The sequence below is a fragment of the Culex pipiens genome, chromosome 2 (assembly GCF_016801865.2).
Source record: "Culex pipiens pallens isolate TS chromosome 2, TS_CPP_V2, whole genome shotgun sequence".
In the NCBI taxonomy this organism is placed as follows: domain Eukaryota; kingdom Metazoa; phylum Arthropoda; class Insecta; order Diptera; family Culicidae; genus Culex; species Culex pipiens.
In genome coordinates, this window is record NC_068938.1 from 212,507,410 (window position 1) to 212,523,914 (window position 16,505).

General features: G+C 41.7%; 2 protein-coding genes across 4 annotated transcripts; one reads left to right on the top strand and one right to left on the bottom strand.

Annotated features, from left to right (window-relative positions):
• Nucleotides 1-1,727: 1,727 nt before the first annotated feature.
• On the bottom strand, nucleotides 1,728-4,379 carry LOC120431880 (serine/threonine-protein kinase PRP4 homolog). Of its 3 annotated transcripts, XR_008212165.1 has the most exons (4): nucleotides 3,828-4,379; nucleotides 3,405-3,754; nucleotides 2,621-2,923; nucleotides 1,732-2,374 (listed from the first exon to the last, which is right to left on the bottom strand). XR_008212165.1 is itself a non-coding variant. In XM_039597009.2 (2 exons), the coding sequence occupies exons 1-2, from the start codon at nucleotides 4,353-4,355 to the stop codon at nucleotides 3,551-3,553; spliced, it is 732 nt and encodes a 243-aa protein (XP_039452943.1). In that variant the 5' UTR covers nucleotides 4,356-4,379; the 3' UTR covers nucleotides 3,105-3,550. The 3 variants fall into 3 exon arrangements, 1 of the variants encoding a protein (XP_039452943.1); XR_005607968.2 differs by having other exon boundaries at nucleotides 1,728-2,923; XM_039597009.2 differs by lacking the exons at nucleotides 1,732-2,374; nucleotides 2,621-2,923 and having other exon boundaries at nucleotides 3,105-3,754.
• Nucleotides 4,380-10,700: 6,321 nt separating this feature from the next.
• LOC120431878 (40S ribosomal protein S16-like) lies at nucleotides 10,701-14,905 on the top strand (the record flags this gene model as incomplete). The annotated part of the gene is given in 2 exon segments (XM_052707090.1): nucleotides 10,701-10,948; nucleotides 10,950-14,905. Coding segments are annotated over 2 exon segments (387 nt in total), but the record flags the coding sequence as incomplete, so codon positions are not given.
• Between the last annotated feature and the right edge of the window lie 1,600 nt (nucleotides 14,906-16,505).

A 16,505-nucleotide genomic window follows, 5' to 3' on the forward strand; every position in this document is an offset into this window, starting at 1 on the left:
CCACGAGGGGGGGGGGGGGGTAACAGATTCCCAAAAAAGTGTCCACGTGGTTTATGGATGGTCCCATTAACAAATTGTTGAAACTTTTAAATATATCATATTTAAAAAATCTGTATGTATAGATTTTTTGGATTTTTGGGATCGAAAAATCTGTAAAATACAGATTTATCTGTATATCTGGCATGGCTGCCACGATATGTCGAGACATATTCCGTGTGCATGACGAAGCCCGATTTTGCTTTTTTGCTTTTTTTCTGGACCTTAATCGATTTGAAAAAAAAGTTTTTTCAAAAATTGGCGAACATCGCAAAACCTTGGGGCGGTGCCGTATTTTGATAGTAGCTCTACCAAATTTGAGCTCGATCAGAAAAAGTCGGTTTCGAGCTTGTACTTTTTCTTCCTGTAAAAAAAAAAACACCGGGAGAAATAAAACCCGCCACTTCTATGCGATTTTTTGAATTGTGTGATCTAAGGTCAAATTTGAAGGTGATTTTTGTTTATTCAATTTTGTTTGGAAATTTCCAGAAGTATTGCAAAAAGCCCCAGGATAAATGCAGATTGGTGTGTCTCCTCTACAAAAATACAAAAATCATTTATGAAAAATGTTTTTTGAAGAGTAAAAAAAAAAAACATAAAAATTTCAATCAGCAATCAGCAAACCATGCTTTTTTAAATATTTTGTAAAATTTTCGAAGGAACATAATTTTAAGGATGACTTTAATGGGTTACATACATGTAAATCGGCAAAAATGTCAGAGTTTGGTTTGAGCACACACTTAATTTTGTTTTAATCTGTTTTCAGCACACTAAAAAATACATTTCCATCTATTAACAAAAAAAAAAAAATTGAGGACAATTGGTTGTATCATGGTTGAGATATAGCTATTTGAAGCAAGCAGTTTCAAAAAACTGGTGCCAAGATATCTCAACACTGCTTTGACCAAATCGGCTCAAAATTTTGGTGAAGACTCGTTAAAACGGTCCTGTGTGCAAAACGAAGGCCGATTTTTAATAAGTTTATATATAAAAAAGATAAAAATATTTTTGATGTTTTTCATAAAAAAAATCGTCAGTTTTTGATTTATGTATTTAAAAAAAAAGCAAAATTTCAAAATCGGACTTAGTCATGCAGACGGGATATATTTTGTCACCCAAAAATTCAGCCAATTTGGTCCATCCCACTTCAAGATATCATGGCACCCGTAAATCAACTCGGTGTTTAGAGAAAAACGTTCACAAAGTTTGACAGTTGAGCAGTTCTCTCAGATTTCGGTCATTCGATTTTTTTTTGTATTTTTTAATCCGACTGAAACTTTTTTGGTGCCTTCGGTATGCCCAAAGAAGCCATTTTGCATCATTAGTTTGTCCATATAATTTTCCATACAAATTTGGCAGCAGTCCATTCAAAAACGATGTATGAAAATTCAAAAATCTGGATCTTTTGAAGGATTTTTTTGATCGATTTGGTGTTTGGATTTGGTGGCAAAGTTGTAGGTATGAATATGGACTACACTGAAGAAAATGATACAAGGTAAAAAAAATTCGGTGATTTTTAATATAACTTTTTGTCACTAAAACTTGATTTGCAAAAAAGCACTAATTTCAAATGGGCAACAGCGGCAGAGTAAGCAAGCCAGAGAGAGTGAAGAATAGTCCCAAGAAATCGTTCCCTCTTCTTTGTTCTGCTGTTCGTAAAGCTGTTTCTTGACCCCTTTCCTTCCGATTAGCATACTAGCCTTTAGTGACAAAAAGTTAAATAAAAAATCACCGAAATTTTTTTTACCGTGTATCATTTTTTCAGTGTAGTCCATATCTATACCTACAACTTTGCCGAAAACACCAAATCGATCAAAAAATTCCTTCAAAAGATACAGATTTTTGAATTTTCATTCATCGTTTTTGTATGGACAGCTGCCAAATTTGTATGGAAAATTATATGGACAAACTAATGATGCAAAATGGCTTCTTTGGGCATACCGAAGGCACCAAAAAAGTTTCAGTCGGATTAAAAAATACAAAAATTAAAATTCTAAAAAAAGACCGTTTTTGTAGAATTGCTCAGTTTGCTTTGCGCATGGCAAAACTTTAAACATAAATCGTCTCTAACTCTGTTCATTCTCGAAATATCTTCATGAAACTTTCTGAAGTGATTGATTTTTTTTAGTGGATTCATTGAATTTTCTGTGTTACCAAATTTTGTGATTGTCTACATGTATGTAACCCCTAAGGATTGTAACAGTCTGAAGTTAAATTAATATTACAAAATTATTGTTTTGTGTAATTTCAACAAAATTAAAAATATACTCACCTGTTCAACGCTGTTGGTTCAAAGTTCGGCACACTTCTGATTTGGTAGAAAAATCGTCCTTCAGACCTGAAAAGAGTATCAAAAGAAGAAAAGAAAAAAAGAACAGCAGAAGATCACTCGCTCACAGGATAATTGTATCGTATTGAAATGGCTAGATTGCTTAATTTTTGTTTTTGGTTTAAATTTGGAAGAATTGGGATGGAACTTGGGATTTTAAGGAGGCAAGAGTAAGAAAAATAAAAGTGTAAAATAGAGGATTTTAAACGAAACGTAAAACTAAGAATGACTTGAAAATGTCAACTATGTCACTACCTCTTACGGCGCCCGGAAAAAATAGGCACTGGCCTCAACCTTGCGTGCACACGCACCCACACCCACACACATGCAGCACGCAACAATTGCTCCAAAGACTCTTTACTTTTTGAAGGGTTTGTGTTTCATCTTTACAGCATTCGTTTGGCTTCCGGGATGCGTGTGTGGGCGGTGGCGACGACCGAGGACTGAGACAAAGAGAGGTTGGTGGTGGTGGTGGTGCTGCGTGGTTCGGCCATGCGTAGGAGGGCGAGTCGTCCGCCGCCGCCGTCAGCTAGCCACTGTGTAAGGTGATCCACGCGGCTGAAACGAAGATTAGACTCTGTAGCGAAATACACATGAACACAGACACACATTCGGTTTGGCGGGTTTTTTTTGTGGTAGCTTTTTGTTAAAGTATTGTTTTTATTTATCTTGTTTTTTTTTTGCATAAGTTTTTTTTCAGATTCTAAGCTAGGATTTTTGTTTTTTTTTTTCGTTTCTCTTTTTGTCTGTTGGTTGTTGATGCAGTTTTGAACCGGGAGGAAATGTTTTGTTTGTGGCAAACAAAATATTTTCCAGCATAAAATTAGCTATTTTTGTTGTTGTCCATTTATTGGAGAGTTTGGGTTGGTTAAAACGAATTTCAACTGCTCAAAAACGTCCAGAATTAATCACATTACAACTAATACTTCTACAACGTTACATGTTTGTAAAATCATGATCAAAGTTCTTAGTTCAATTACAAGTTTTTGTTTTGTTGGTTGTTGTCTTACTACTTTTTTGTTTTCAATCGTTTGTTTACCTCTCTTATTTTTGCATCGTAAAAACAAGAGATCGTCAACGTGTCAACTCTTCTTCCTCTATGGGGCTTATCACACATTGATATAATTAGTACGACGAAGCGCTCCACCACTTCTGGCGCCGGGCCACCTTCGCGGATTATCTCGCTCAGATCTTATCCTGGATGAAGGGATGCGCCAGCGCGTGGTTCAGGGAGATTCGCTTCGCCGGATCCAGCGCAAACACCTTGTCCAGCAGATCCTTCAGCTGGCCCACTTTACGAATCTGGTCGTCCGGCAGATTCTGGCCGGCAATCAGCTCCTGCTGTAGGTCCCGGTTCGGTTTGATCACCGACACGACGACGACTTTTTCCTGCGGGGGGGAAAAGCACAATCAATTAATTTATTCTGAAATTCTCGAAGAAGAGAAAATAAGAGATCCTCACCCGCTCCGTAATCTTGTCGATCTCGTGCGACAGGAAGTTGCAGTTCTGATCGAAATGCTGATCCTTAAACTGGCCTTTCCGTATGATCTTGTTCGGTATCTTGCCCTTTAAATCCATAAAAAATTTAAGCATTTGATTATTTGATTTACCACTAAATAAGATTTTGCCAGTATACAATTCATAGATGGTGCAACCGGCGGACCACATGTCGATGCCGTAGTCGTACGACAGACCGAGAATGATCTCCGGTGCACGATAGAACCGCGATACCAGATACGGCGTGATGTCGTTGTCCGCGACGGCGGACGCCGACCCAAAGTCGCACAGCTTCAGCACCAGATTGTTGTCGTTGACGAGGATGTTGTCCGGCTTGATGTCCGCGTGCAGGATGCCGGACTTTTTCAGCAGCTTCAGCGCCAACAGCAGCTGCTGGGTGTAGCTGCGCACGGCCTTGATGTGCAGGCCGACGTTTTTCCCGTACTTTTTCAGCACCTCGCGCAGGTTCATCGCGAGCGGCTCCAGGACCATGCAGAGATGCTGGAAGGAAATGCAAATGAAACAAATGTAATTTTATTAATTTTCAGAATGGCAGAGAATCTGGCGGCCGAATTCAGAGATCATGAGGGCATTGTCAGACCCCGCCTAAGCATCATCACCAGCTGGTTTGGCGCGGTCGAGCAGTCTAACAGGCTAGCTCGCGTCTATTCGGGCGACATGGCCAGCCCACCGGAGCCTCCCAAGCTTCGCCTGGTTGGCGATGGTCGGTTCATGCGTCGTTGCCACACTCTGTCAGACACCTGCACTCCACCGTAGATCGTTCGTAACACCTTCCGTTCGAAAACTCGAATCTGCCGCATCGACCAGGTCTCGTGGCCATAGAGGACTACCGGCCTAATCAGTGTTTTGTACATTGTCAGCTTCGTGCGGCGTTGCACTTGATCCAAAGTGAGGGTACACGATTCCCAGCGAAAATAAGAGTCTGGATCTCTTTGCCGGTGTCGTTGTCGGCGGTAACCAGTGATCCCAAGTACACGAACTCGCTCACCTCACCGATTCGAGTTTGCCACTTCGCTCCATAAGATTTTTCACTAGCAGTCGCGTCGGGTACTCCATTGTAGACCTGCAGCTGATCTATTGTAGTTGTTTGTCCCACGCACATACATAAGCACATTTGCGATTGGGGCTTCCGCATACTCCGTTGGATATTGACGTTAGCGGTTTACTTTTTCCGAAGACACAAACCAATCGGTTCGACGTTAATACAAAGACGTCTTTTGTGAATTTACGTAAATTCTGGGGTTATGAGAACCAGGCCTGCAAAAAGTTTCCAACCCAGCGTACACATGATGCAAACCAAAATGTCAGTTCACTGCTAGCATGTGACTGTAAGCCTACTGTGTCCGTTCAACCACTGCCGCCTGACTCGTGCCGGTCGGCTGCTGGAGAATGAGAGACGTGAAAAAATGAGCTACACTCACTCAATTTTTGTCATATGACTGACTCGTAAAATTCTCTTTAAACTCTATTTTGACAATTTCAAAAAATTGAATCGGTTTTTGCCGGGACCGTGGTGTAGGGGTAAGCGTGATTGCCTCTCACCCAGTCGGCCTGGGTTCGATCCCAGACGGTCCCGGTGGCATTTTTCGAGACGAGATTTGTCTGATCACGCCTTCCGTCGGACGGGAAGTAAATGTTGGCCCCGGACTAACCTAAAAAGGTTAGGTCGTTAGCTCAGTCTAGGTGTAGGAGTCGTCTCCCTGGGTCCTGCCTCGGTGGAGTCGCTAGTTGGCAGTTGGACTAATAATCCAAAGGTCGTCAGTTCGAATCCCGGGGTGGATGGAAGCTAAGGTGTAAAAAGAGGTTTGCAATTGCCTCAACAATCAAGCCTTCGGACACTTAGTAGGAGTAGGAATCTCGTAATCGAGAACGCCAAGGCAATGCTGTAGAGCGAATAATTTGATTTAGACATATTATCCTACGCTTATATAAGCCATTTTTGTGTATATGGAGCCAGATCCACTCGATAATGACATTTGAGAAGGGCGTAAGTGTTTTAAATATTTTTGTAATTCGGAATTTAAATATTTCTGTATCTCGAAGCCGTTGCATCGTATCGATAAGTGGTCAAAGACAAACTTGTAGGAAATTTGACGGGCTTTCCGAAAAAAATACACTGATAGAAAAAACACTCCACTTTTATGAGATTTTTTTATTTTTAAGTTTGAATGTCATATTTGAGGGAAGACCCACGATTTTTTTTCGTTCAAAATTTTTGTGAAGATAGCCTAAGATGTAACAAAAAGACTCAAGAAAAAGTCAAAGTAGTTATGTCACAGACCTAACCGGGATGGCGTAGACTACCTAAAGTTTTGAGATGTGGACATAGAGTTTTCCATATCTTAATTTTGAAGAATTAGCTAGATACTTGAAATACATTAATAATTATTTGCTTATATTGGCAATTTGCGGCGAGAAATATTAAAATATTAGCTACCGAAATGTTGCTGCTTGTGAGCACTCTGTACCGATAGTTCCTACTTTCTAACAAATACCGGTAGATGAGTTTATTGTTTTTTTCTTTTTACCAACTTATTTTTTGCTTTACAATATTGTTTTGATCACCGGAAGTCAATTATAATTATTTGCTTATATTGGCAATTTGCGGCGAGAAATATTAAGCTAACCTAGGACAGAAAGAGGAGAGAGACAGAGTGCTCACAAGCAGCAACATTTCGGTAGATAATATCTGAAAAAAGAAATCCATCGGTAGAATCGAAGTGCGCCACTAAGAGTATATAGCGAGTTTGGTTGAGCTAGCTTTTTGGGGGTCGTCCCATAGATGACGAAACACGAAAAGAAATTATCGTGTGTCAACTATGTGGGACATTCTCCGACACCTTCTGTGTCGGTTAATGGAAGACCCCTAAAAAGCTAGTTCAACCAAATATTACACTTAGAATGAATGGCCCTTAGCTTCTTCACCTCCTTTCCCCTTATAACTGCCAGCGCCCTGTCTGGATCTATCCACCATGTGACAAAAGGTTTGAAAAAACTGTTGTCGCGATCTTCAATTCTGTCTCTCCTCTTTCTGTCCTAGGTTAGCTTAATATTTCTCGCCGCAAATTGCCAATATAAGCAAATAATTATAATTGACTTCCGGTGATCAAAACAATATTGAAATACATTAACGGAATAAGATCGTAATATAAATGGGAGAGGGACCCCCCGACAAAACAGAACTTACACACTCCAGTCAACTCAATCGGACCGCAACTGCCATGTAACCATACTTTGAATGTGTTGGTAAATCTTTGACTAGAAAGCCTTATTTAAACAATGGAAACATCGAATGGAGGAGAGAAGAACAAAAAACGATTTTTTCGCGAACCGAATGAAAGTTTGGTAGCATAATGTGGTGGAGAGAGGGGTTCAGAAAGCTGTGCAATCCGTCACCCCCGAAGACCAACACTAGTTCCTGCAAGGCATTTCACCGACTCATCACGGGTGGGACGAGAGACGGGCAGTGAGGCAACTCCGAAGAGCTGGGATTCTTCACCCCCTTCCTGATTGTTTCACAACCACGGCTTGACCCACGAGAGGCAACTGTTCGGCGAGAAGGCAGCCCCGGGTGGGACGAGGGACGGGGTGTGAGGCAACTCCGAAGAGTTGGGAAATCCTCACCCCCTACCACGAAAGATCCAAAAGGTCCGGCCATCGAGAGGCAACTGGCTGACGGTGACGACGAGAAGGCGATGCGCGCTTCTTTTGCAGTTCTGGTCCCTCTCTCTCCTGCTGCTGCTGCTCTGGTCTCTCTCCTGCTGCTGCTGCTCTGGGCTGAGCTTTCCTGCTGCTGCTGCCGGTCCGACGTCTGAGACGTGAATGATGGTCTGAAATCTGGCGCAGTTTCTTATATATGTTTTCGGCCCGCTACTTCCCCTCCTTTTTCGCGACCGGTACCGGTCGCGCTGCTTGTGTGATTTTCCCCTCAAAATAGGTACTTGACCTTCCCGTCCTAAGTGGGAAGTGCTCATTTTGCTTGCAAAATCTCTGCATTTTGAAAACATTTTAAAACATTGAGTTGTTACAATAGTAAAACTATTTTGCCAACATTGAAAATTTAATAGCAAATTGCTGAATAATTTTCGAATCGAATGGAACCAAAATCGTGCCGATTCGATTTGAGGGAAGGAAGATATAAGTGATTGACGGATGACGCAATATTCCAGGGCCTTTGGCCCGGATTTTTTGGAATGGCACCCCAGTACCTTCGACAAAGACGTAAGTCTACGTCAAAATGCAGGATGGAGCAACTCACCTAAAAAAATACAAAAATCATCAACTGAAACTGTTTTTTTGAAAAGTGCTCTAAACGTCAACATTTTCAAAAAGCGAATACGGGAATCGATTTTCCAGACAATTTTACATAAAAGTCTCCATATCGAGAAATTAAAAGTGCAACATGGAGTTAAACTTTCTGTCAAGTTGCTGTGAAGTTTACCATGACAGCTGCGAAAGTTTCACTCCATGTTACCGGCTCACATCTCTCTTTTTAATTTCTCGATTGACTACTGTCCTTAGTCCAATCCTTGTGAAGTTACAGCGGTTTTAAAAATTAAAATGTTGAAAAAATAGGTTTTTTTATGGTTTTTTTGCAATTTCTATATGACAGACTTGATTTTTCAGTCTCGAAAATATTTTTACCGGAAAGCTCGTCCAATTTCCCATAAGTTTGTCTTGGACCACATTTCAATTGGATGTATGGGTAACCTTCCATCGGATAAGGAAGTAAAATGTCGGTCCCGGCCTTGGTTGTTAGGCCGTTAAGTCATTCAGGTGTAGGAGTCGTATCCATGCCATAAGTACAAACAACACACCAAACCAAGCCTACTCCGGTGGAATCGCTGGCGGCGGTTGGACTCGCAATCCAAAGGTCGTCAGTTCAAACACTGGGGTGGAAGGTTCCTTGGAGTAAAAAGAGGTTTGGGTGCTCTCCCCATTCAAGCCTTCGGACTCCTAGGTTCGAGCAGAAACTTGCAATAGAGACCACAAAAGACCCGGGGGTCGTTACTGAAAACATAATATTTTTCAGTGTAGTATAGTAACCTGGATAGTAAATTAGCTTAAATCATAAAAAAAAACGAGTTATTTTGAAAAGTGGTCAAAGACAATCTTATGGAAAATTGGACGAGCTTTTCGGTAAAAATATTTTCGAGACTGAAAAATCAAGTCTGTCATATAGAAATTGCAAAAAACCCTCAAAACACCTATTTTTTCAACATTTTTTATTTTTAAAGCCGCTGTAACTTCACAAGGATTTGACTTAGGACAGTAGTCAATATGGAAACTTTTATGTAAAATTGTCTGGAGAATCGATTCCATTATTCGGTTTTTAAAAATTTTGACGTTTAGAGCACTTAAAAAAAAAAACAGTTTCAGTAAATGATTTTTGTGTTTTTTAGATGAGTTGCTCCTTCTTGCATTTTTCGTGAGTCTTTTTGTAACATCTTAGGCTAACGTCATGATTCGAATTCCCGGACGCTTCGAACTGTTTTATCAATTATTTGGATATAAGTTCGCATTATGAATGTCAAAACTGTGTTATTTGATGAATTCCAACATCAACTTTCATTTAAAGTTTGTTTGAACGCTGTAGTTAATGCCAAAACAATCAAATAATATAAAATTATAAGTTTACCAGAAATGCGAAACATTTCAACGGAAATATTTCATAGGCGTCCGAAGCACTGGGAAGGCAAAGCAGAAATTTATGTTTTTGATTTCCTTAAATTCTAGCAAATTTTTATATAAACTATCGATTGTTTTGATGTTAACAGCTTATTTGTGACCTAAAGAATGCCATTCACTAACATTTCAGTCCAAATTTGTGAGATTCATAAACAAAATCTAGTGTCCGGAATTTCGTTTCGTTTTCGTTTTCGTTTTACGGAGCAAGGTGGGGGACGCGGCCTCAAGTCAGTCCAAGTCCGGTTTCTTGTGGAAAAAAGGGTAGTGGCCGAACTAGTATTGCATACAAAATGAACACCACCGGAAGATATAGGGGATCGGGAGGGGGAAGGTGAAAGAAAATTAGTGTAGGTGTGAGTAGTAAGAACTTGGATGACTTGAGCAGTTACGTTAATCTAACTTTAAAACTGAATATAGGAACTCTAAAATAGTTATTTAAAAAAGGCTCGGAAGAACTTTAATATTTTTTTTTCTGACATATTTTGAAAAGTTAACTAATACCCCGTTCGCACGGGCGAGTTATAGCCGGTTTTAACGAAATGGTTATAAGTTATAACCAAGTTAAAACCCAACCGTTCGCACGGGTGCGAATGGTTTTAACGGTTTTAACTATTTTGACAGATTATAGCAGGCTGTGATGTGTTCTGTTTGGTATATTTGCTCGGTTTAATTGGTTTGATTTGATTCGGCGTTCGTGCCAATGGCCGCGTTGAGAACCCGACCACCGGACATCATCTTATTCCGGAAACGGACGCGGCTCTGACGTAACTGTGTACGCCAATCCAGACAGCTTCCCCTGGATACATTTGAGTGGAGCGCTCCTAGAAGCAAACGGGTGCAACGGAAAAAGGTCGATTGGTTGTATGTAAATTGTTCACAAGATTATTGTTTTCATTGGTCTCTTTTTAGCGATTCCGATGAATTTTGCCGGAATGCTTCCGTACCCCGTGTTGTACTACAGCGAGCTGGAACCGGAAATCGAAAGACTCCCAAGAGGCCTTAAATTACCCTTCCCAAATCGTTTGAATACGATTCGGTGTTCTGTTCGGACCCACAAGCTGTAATCTCGATAGTTATGACCAAGCTGACCATCGTTTTTAGTTTGTAGTTTACTTATCTATATATACCCACAGCACGCAAGGAACCCGTCAACGTCGTCCAGCGAACACCGATCCGCTCTACGTGAACGGACACCCGCTGGACCAGATCAAACCCAAGATTCTCCAGTATAATCTGCAGGAGCTGCTGCAGCAGCTCGTCAAGGAAAAGTTCACCGGCGTGTACATCCGTAACTCGGTTTGCGGTGGTTGTCATGTCGTTCAGTTCTACGACATCCGCCAGGCCATCTCATAGGCCTTGGATTCGTTTTATAAGAAGTGAGGCGTCTTTGAAGGCACTCATTACCATCCTGACTCAGTACGACCGAAACCAGCTGGTTGCTGACCCGCGTCGTTGCGAACCGAAGAAGTTCGAAGGTCCCGATGCCGGTGCTCATTACCAGAAGTCGTACCGTTAAACCCCGGCGTGGCCTCCCCATTATGTGTGGGGGAATTCTTTTCGGTATCCCCCATCTGGACACCTGCCATGGCTTCGGTTCTGGTGGGTTGGTACTGGATGTCAGTACATTCTAAGAATAGGAAAATCATTACAAAAAATGTGAGGAATAAAAGAAGAAGGATAATTCCCCAAAGCTGAAGCGTAACATACATAGATGAAGTGGCAGGAGATGGATTCAAATGCGGACTTTGTTCATTGAATAATCAGGGAAACAACGAACCCCCGATGTAGACCAAATTGAAGTACATCAGTCACTTTACTGAGATGACATATTTCGTGGTAAGCGTGGTTCTCACACCAGTTGACCTGGGTTCGGTCCCAGTCTGCTCGTAGCATTATTCGATATAAGATTTGTCTGATCATGCCTTCTTGAAACTTTCGGACACATAGTTTCGCGTAGGAACCTTGCAGTAGAGAACGCCAAGGTAAATGGTTTAGAGCGAACAATTGTTTTTTTCAATTGGTTCCTCGAATAAAAAAAATATGTAGTACGCCGCCAATAAATTAAAATTTTATTTAACAAATTACAAAACGAGTGCTTCAACTAAATAAGGTCGAACCAAAATGAATCTCCACTCATGCTCCCGACGCGGTTCAGGTCTATCAAGCTGACAGGTATTAAGCTGACAGGGGCAGATGAGTCGTGAGTAGGGACGTTCTTCCAACAGCTCCTTGGTACGGTGGGGCGTTTTCAGGGCGGAGTTTTTTAGCAAGTAGGGTTCCTCGCTTGTTGTGGAACCAGTACCGGGGGAGCATCAGTGACGTCACGAGCAGCTTGTTTTTAGTGGAGGATGTCGAGCGGAATCAGCACCGACTGGGACAGCTTCGCTGTTCGGCTCACACCGCTGTTTTATCTGGTTACATTGCGATCGGACCAGGTTCTGCTTTGTCCGGCAGCCGAACGTTGTAGATGACCTGTCCAACACGCTCGAGCATTTAACCAAGTTGATTTCATTTATTACAAATATGCTACATATGAATTGCCTGAAAAACGCAGATAAGACCGTTTCGATCTGCAGGTACGAGGGTTCTAATAACTTAAATCTAAAAATCAGGATTACCGGATCAGCAGCTTTAGATTGCGTGCAGCCGTGGTCACCTGCGTAGAATGGTCACAGTTAAACCCGACAGTGATGACCTGACCTTAGATGCAGGGTTGTTAGGCATGAACACTTCGACTCTGGTTCTCCTGCTTGCTGCTTGAGCAGGTTGAGCGATTTCCGGAGTGGTCTGCCCAGGAGTACTTAAGCCGGTGTATGTGTGGAAGCTTCTGCCTGGCCCGGCCGAGAGCTTCTCCCCTCGCTGTGATTTTCTTCAGTGCCCTCTTGAAGCCCGTTGGACTGCGGAATTGATATGCACTCTTTCTTCGGTATTGGCCAATACTCAAGAGTTGATATGTCGTTTGTTTTGGCAACCGATGCGCAGTCAGTACAGGTGTGGACAAGCTGCGCGGTGCTGTGCAGGCCAATACGCGTAGTTTCGGACGATCGTCCTCATCTTCACGACACCAGGGTGACCCTTGCGCAGCAGTTGGGAGACGCGTTTGTGGAACTACAAAGGGATGACCGACCGTAAGGAAGACACCCGGAAACTGCAGACAGTCCGCCTCGGTGATGGTAGAAATGCTGAAACTGGGAGTCCTTTTTGTTTGACCAGCCTTCATGTACGTAACTCATAACTTGCTTGCAAACTGGATCCGTTTCCGTACCGGTCTCGACTAACTTTAAAGTGAGCGGTAGAACTTCTTAAGACCGGTCGACGATCTCCTGCATGGTGTTCCGGTCCGACCTCCGACTAGGATGTTATCCAGATAACCACAGGTTGAGCTCTTGTGGGTGTTGATGGTGAGAAGGTTCTAGAAATGGAAATGTCGGTGAGAAGGTTCTGGATGTGGAAACGTCACCGCAGATGCTTATGGTCCATTTGGGCTTCCGCACAACGACACCTTCCATGCTGTAGTCTAAGGGCGCCTCGGTCGGAACACAGATTTCGGGTTGCCCCGAAGGGAAAGCTTGACTTTGGGATTGGTGCAGAGTACCATTGAATCGATTAAATCGATGGTGTACTTTGCTTGAAGCTGATCGACGTCGAGGCTGAGGCTGAGGCTGAGCTGGGGCACGAATTGTTGCAGAACGAGCTGATGGGATTCGCCGGATCAGCGGATCGTGGGTTGAGGCTCTGGTTTTGATCCTGAAGTGCGATAAGACACGAGAACCGTCATAGATTCGACTACAGCTCAACGAGCCTGTGTGAAGCGAGTCATCCAGGAACTTCAGAACCCCGCGATTCGGATACTCCGGCATCACCGGTGGCTCACTCGTGGTTCATCCACACAACATCGTGGCCAGAACAAACGAGCAGCGACCAACCGGCATTGCTGCATTGTGCATCCTCCGTACGGGAACCATGAGCCACACCGAAGACCTGCTCTACAACTACTACCCTGCGTCGGAAACCGAGCAATTCCACGACACATCGGGAACGCCCACTTCACACTTCCGTCAACATACTCGAGTGCGATAGGGCAGGCACAAAGGGTCAGCGAAGACTACAACGACGTTGGGACGCCGGCGAGTTACATGTCCACCACCGAGCAGCAGAACGAAACGGCTGAAGGTGCTTCCGGAGATGATTTCCTGCCTGAGCGCATGCCGACCCTGCAGAACAATAGGGGTTTCATTTAGACCGCCAAAACCCTCGCTGTCGTCAGCAAACCTCCAACTGTCTATCGGCTCAGGGTCGTTTGGTACGCCGTCTAGCGATGGTTCAGCACTGAATCCGAGGTTGCACTTGCAGTCGGCGAAGGCGTATCCGGCCAGGGGAATGCATTTGTTTTAACTGAAAATTAAAAATTACCAGTTTCTATTATTTCAACTAAAATTTATAACAAAATCCTGGATTCCTTCCGGTGGTGGTTGTTCTCCATTTGTTCCAGTTCCGGGTATTTTTTTTCACGGTGCCTTGTCCGCTCCTTGGAATTGAGACGTGCCAGTACGCAAAAAGTTTTTTTTTTCCTGTCAATGTCAAAAGTTTTGCAAGTTTTCCAAAGACTACTATGAGTTTTCAAGTAGTCGAGTTCCCTTTTCGAGCAGTTTTAACCTGGTTATAACTTTTAAAACCAGTTTTAGTTTGACAGATCGTTGTATGGGCAAAACCAAAGTTATAGCCGGTTTTAAGAGTTATAACCACTTTTGGTCTTATAACCGGCTATAACTCGCCCGTGCGAACGGGGTATAAATGGTGAATACAAAGAAAACCTATTATGCATTCCAACTCTAATTGGAATCAAAAAGTCGCACTAGAAAACGAAATATGAAATAACAAATCTTGATGTTGAAACCTCTAAACTGGGTCCCCGTCCTGTCACGTCCGTCAGTAGTCTTGTCGTACATTTCACCTAGAAGCATTTCTGCCAAAACCTTAACTAAACTTAAACTATCTGAAATAACTTTAATCTTAAATCCCCGAAGTTTTTATTTAGAAGCTAAACATTCTTTTACCTTGCCTTTAAACCTGTCTTGCCACTTCCTAAACCAATAAACATAAATTAACAGTTCATATTTTACAAGTTAAACAACCGTCGTGAATGAGAAATTAGACGACTTATTTCATTTCATTAGGGCACATAACTCATGCAAACAAGAATGTATCTCTCTCACGCCTTATGAAAATTATCATTTGAGTGAAAGGGACATACTCCTGCTCACAAAACCCATGCGCCCTTTTGAAATGTTAGGCTCCATTCGATCGTCAAAACTCCAGTAGATCCTCGGTTCGCAACAATGGTCGATACAACCATAATCCGAGAACCGTTAGTTCAACAGATTAACGAATTTTGTCATTTCATTATTGATTGATCGAGACGCTATGGCAACTTTGACAAATCAGAACAGTACTCAACATGAATGAAAATTAACGATTCTGGCTGTAGTACTTCTCCCGCTGACTGCCTAATGTAATTCTGATAATTGTTATCTTTAATCTAATTCCTAAAATTACTAAATGTTAAATCTTCAAAGACCAAAAAATGCAAAACTATTTTTTTTTTGAAAACAAAGTCCTAACCTAACTCCCACATTCGATAGGGGAAAAGTCACATATGTAGCGGTTTGTTGTACATTTGTGATATTTCCACTATCGGAGAACCTCTTGGTCTCGACGCCAGCTTAACTCACCAGCAGTCGCGTTAGTGTTCATTGTGTACACGTTGTAAGGACACTTTAAGAGTGTCCAAAATACGCGACTTGTAGATGGTTAAGCCAAAAGACATCGATAAGCCTTGGTGCTACGGCAGAGCGGGTTCTCTTCAGCATGGAACGATATCCATTGTGTTGAAATGGAAGTTTTAACAGTATTTGGAACAATACAATTAAACCCTCAATTTCATTACCATGACGGATCTATCCATGCCCCTTGACAAAATGAGCACTATATCGATTTATATAATACTCTCCTTGCAAGGCCCAAGGCATTATGACTTTAAAGTTATTATTTTTATATACTTAATGTTTGCTATTATTACAGTTTTTAAACTAAGACAAATTTGAACGTTTCATAAACATTTCCAAAAATGTTTGATAAACAATTTGACGATATTTACTAGTTTCACTCACATTAAAATGTGTGCAATTGTTTCAACTAGACGGATTTTTTAACAAAATATATGGATAAATCTTTAAAAACATTTCAAATTAATTTTTATTTTGAAAAAAAAAAAAAAAATACTCACAAAATTACACCTCGCGGGCCACGTTTGGCCCGCGGGCCAGACTTTGGTCATCCCTGGTCTACTCAAACCTTCGTCGTAAAACAGTTAGCTTTTGTTTTGGAATTTGCTAAAAGTTGTAAGGACACTTTTAAGAAACGTCAAAATACGCGACTGCCGAAGGGGCTTCTACTTCTCCAGAACTTTTGAGGTCGTAGAAGGTGTCCTTCTTTCTTGAGAAAATGACTGTCAATAATGGTTCTGAATTCAGGGTCCAGAAATAGTAAATTGAAATAAAAATAATACGATACGTAACATTCTTCTACAAACCACAAAGAAACCCACTTTTTGAGTGATTTTAAATCAACATTTGAATGTTTTTCTAAAATAAACATGGCCGCCAAATTCAGTGCAATCACTTGTACTGACGTGAATGAAGTAGGGGAAATATACCATTTCTCAGCCTATTTCTATTATCGGCCTATCAGCACTTTGATCATGAATTACAGGTTTCATAAAGTGTTTTTGACTGTTCCAAAGTAATAAATAGCTCAAATAAATGTGAGCAAGCAACTCTCCATTGTTGTTACATCTGAAAATGTTGATTTAATAGCGGAAAACGGCAAAAGTGATGAGAATTGGTCGAACTGCTTAAAATGGGTATATTTCCC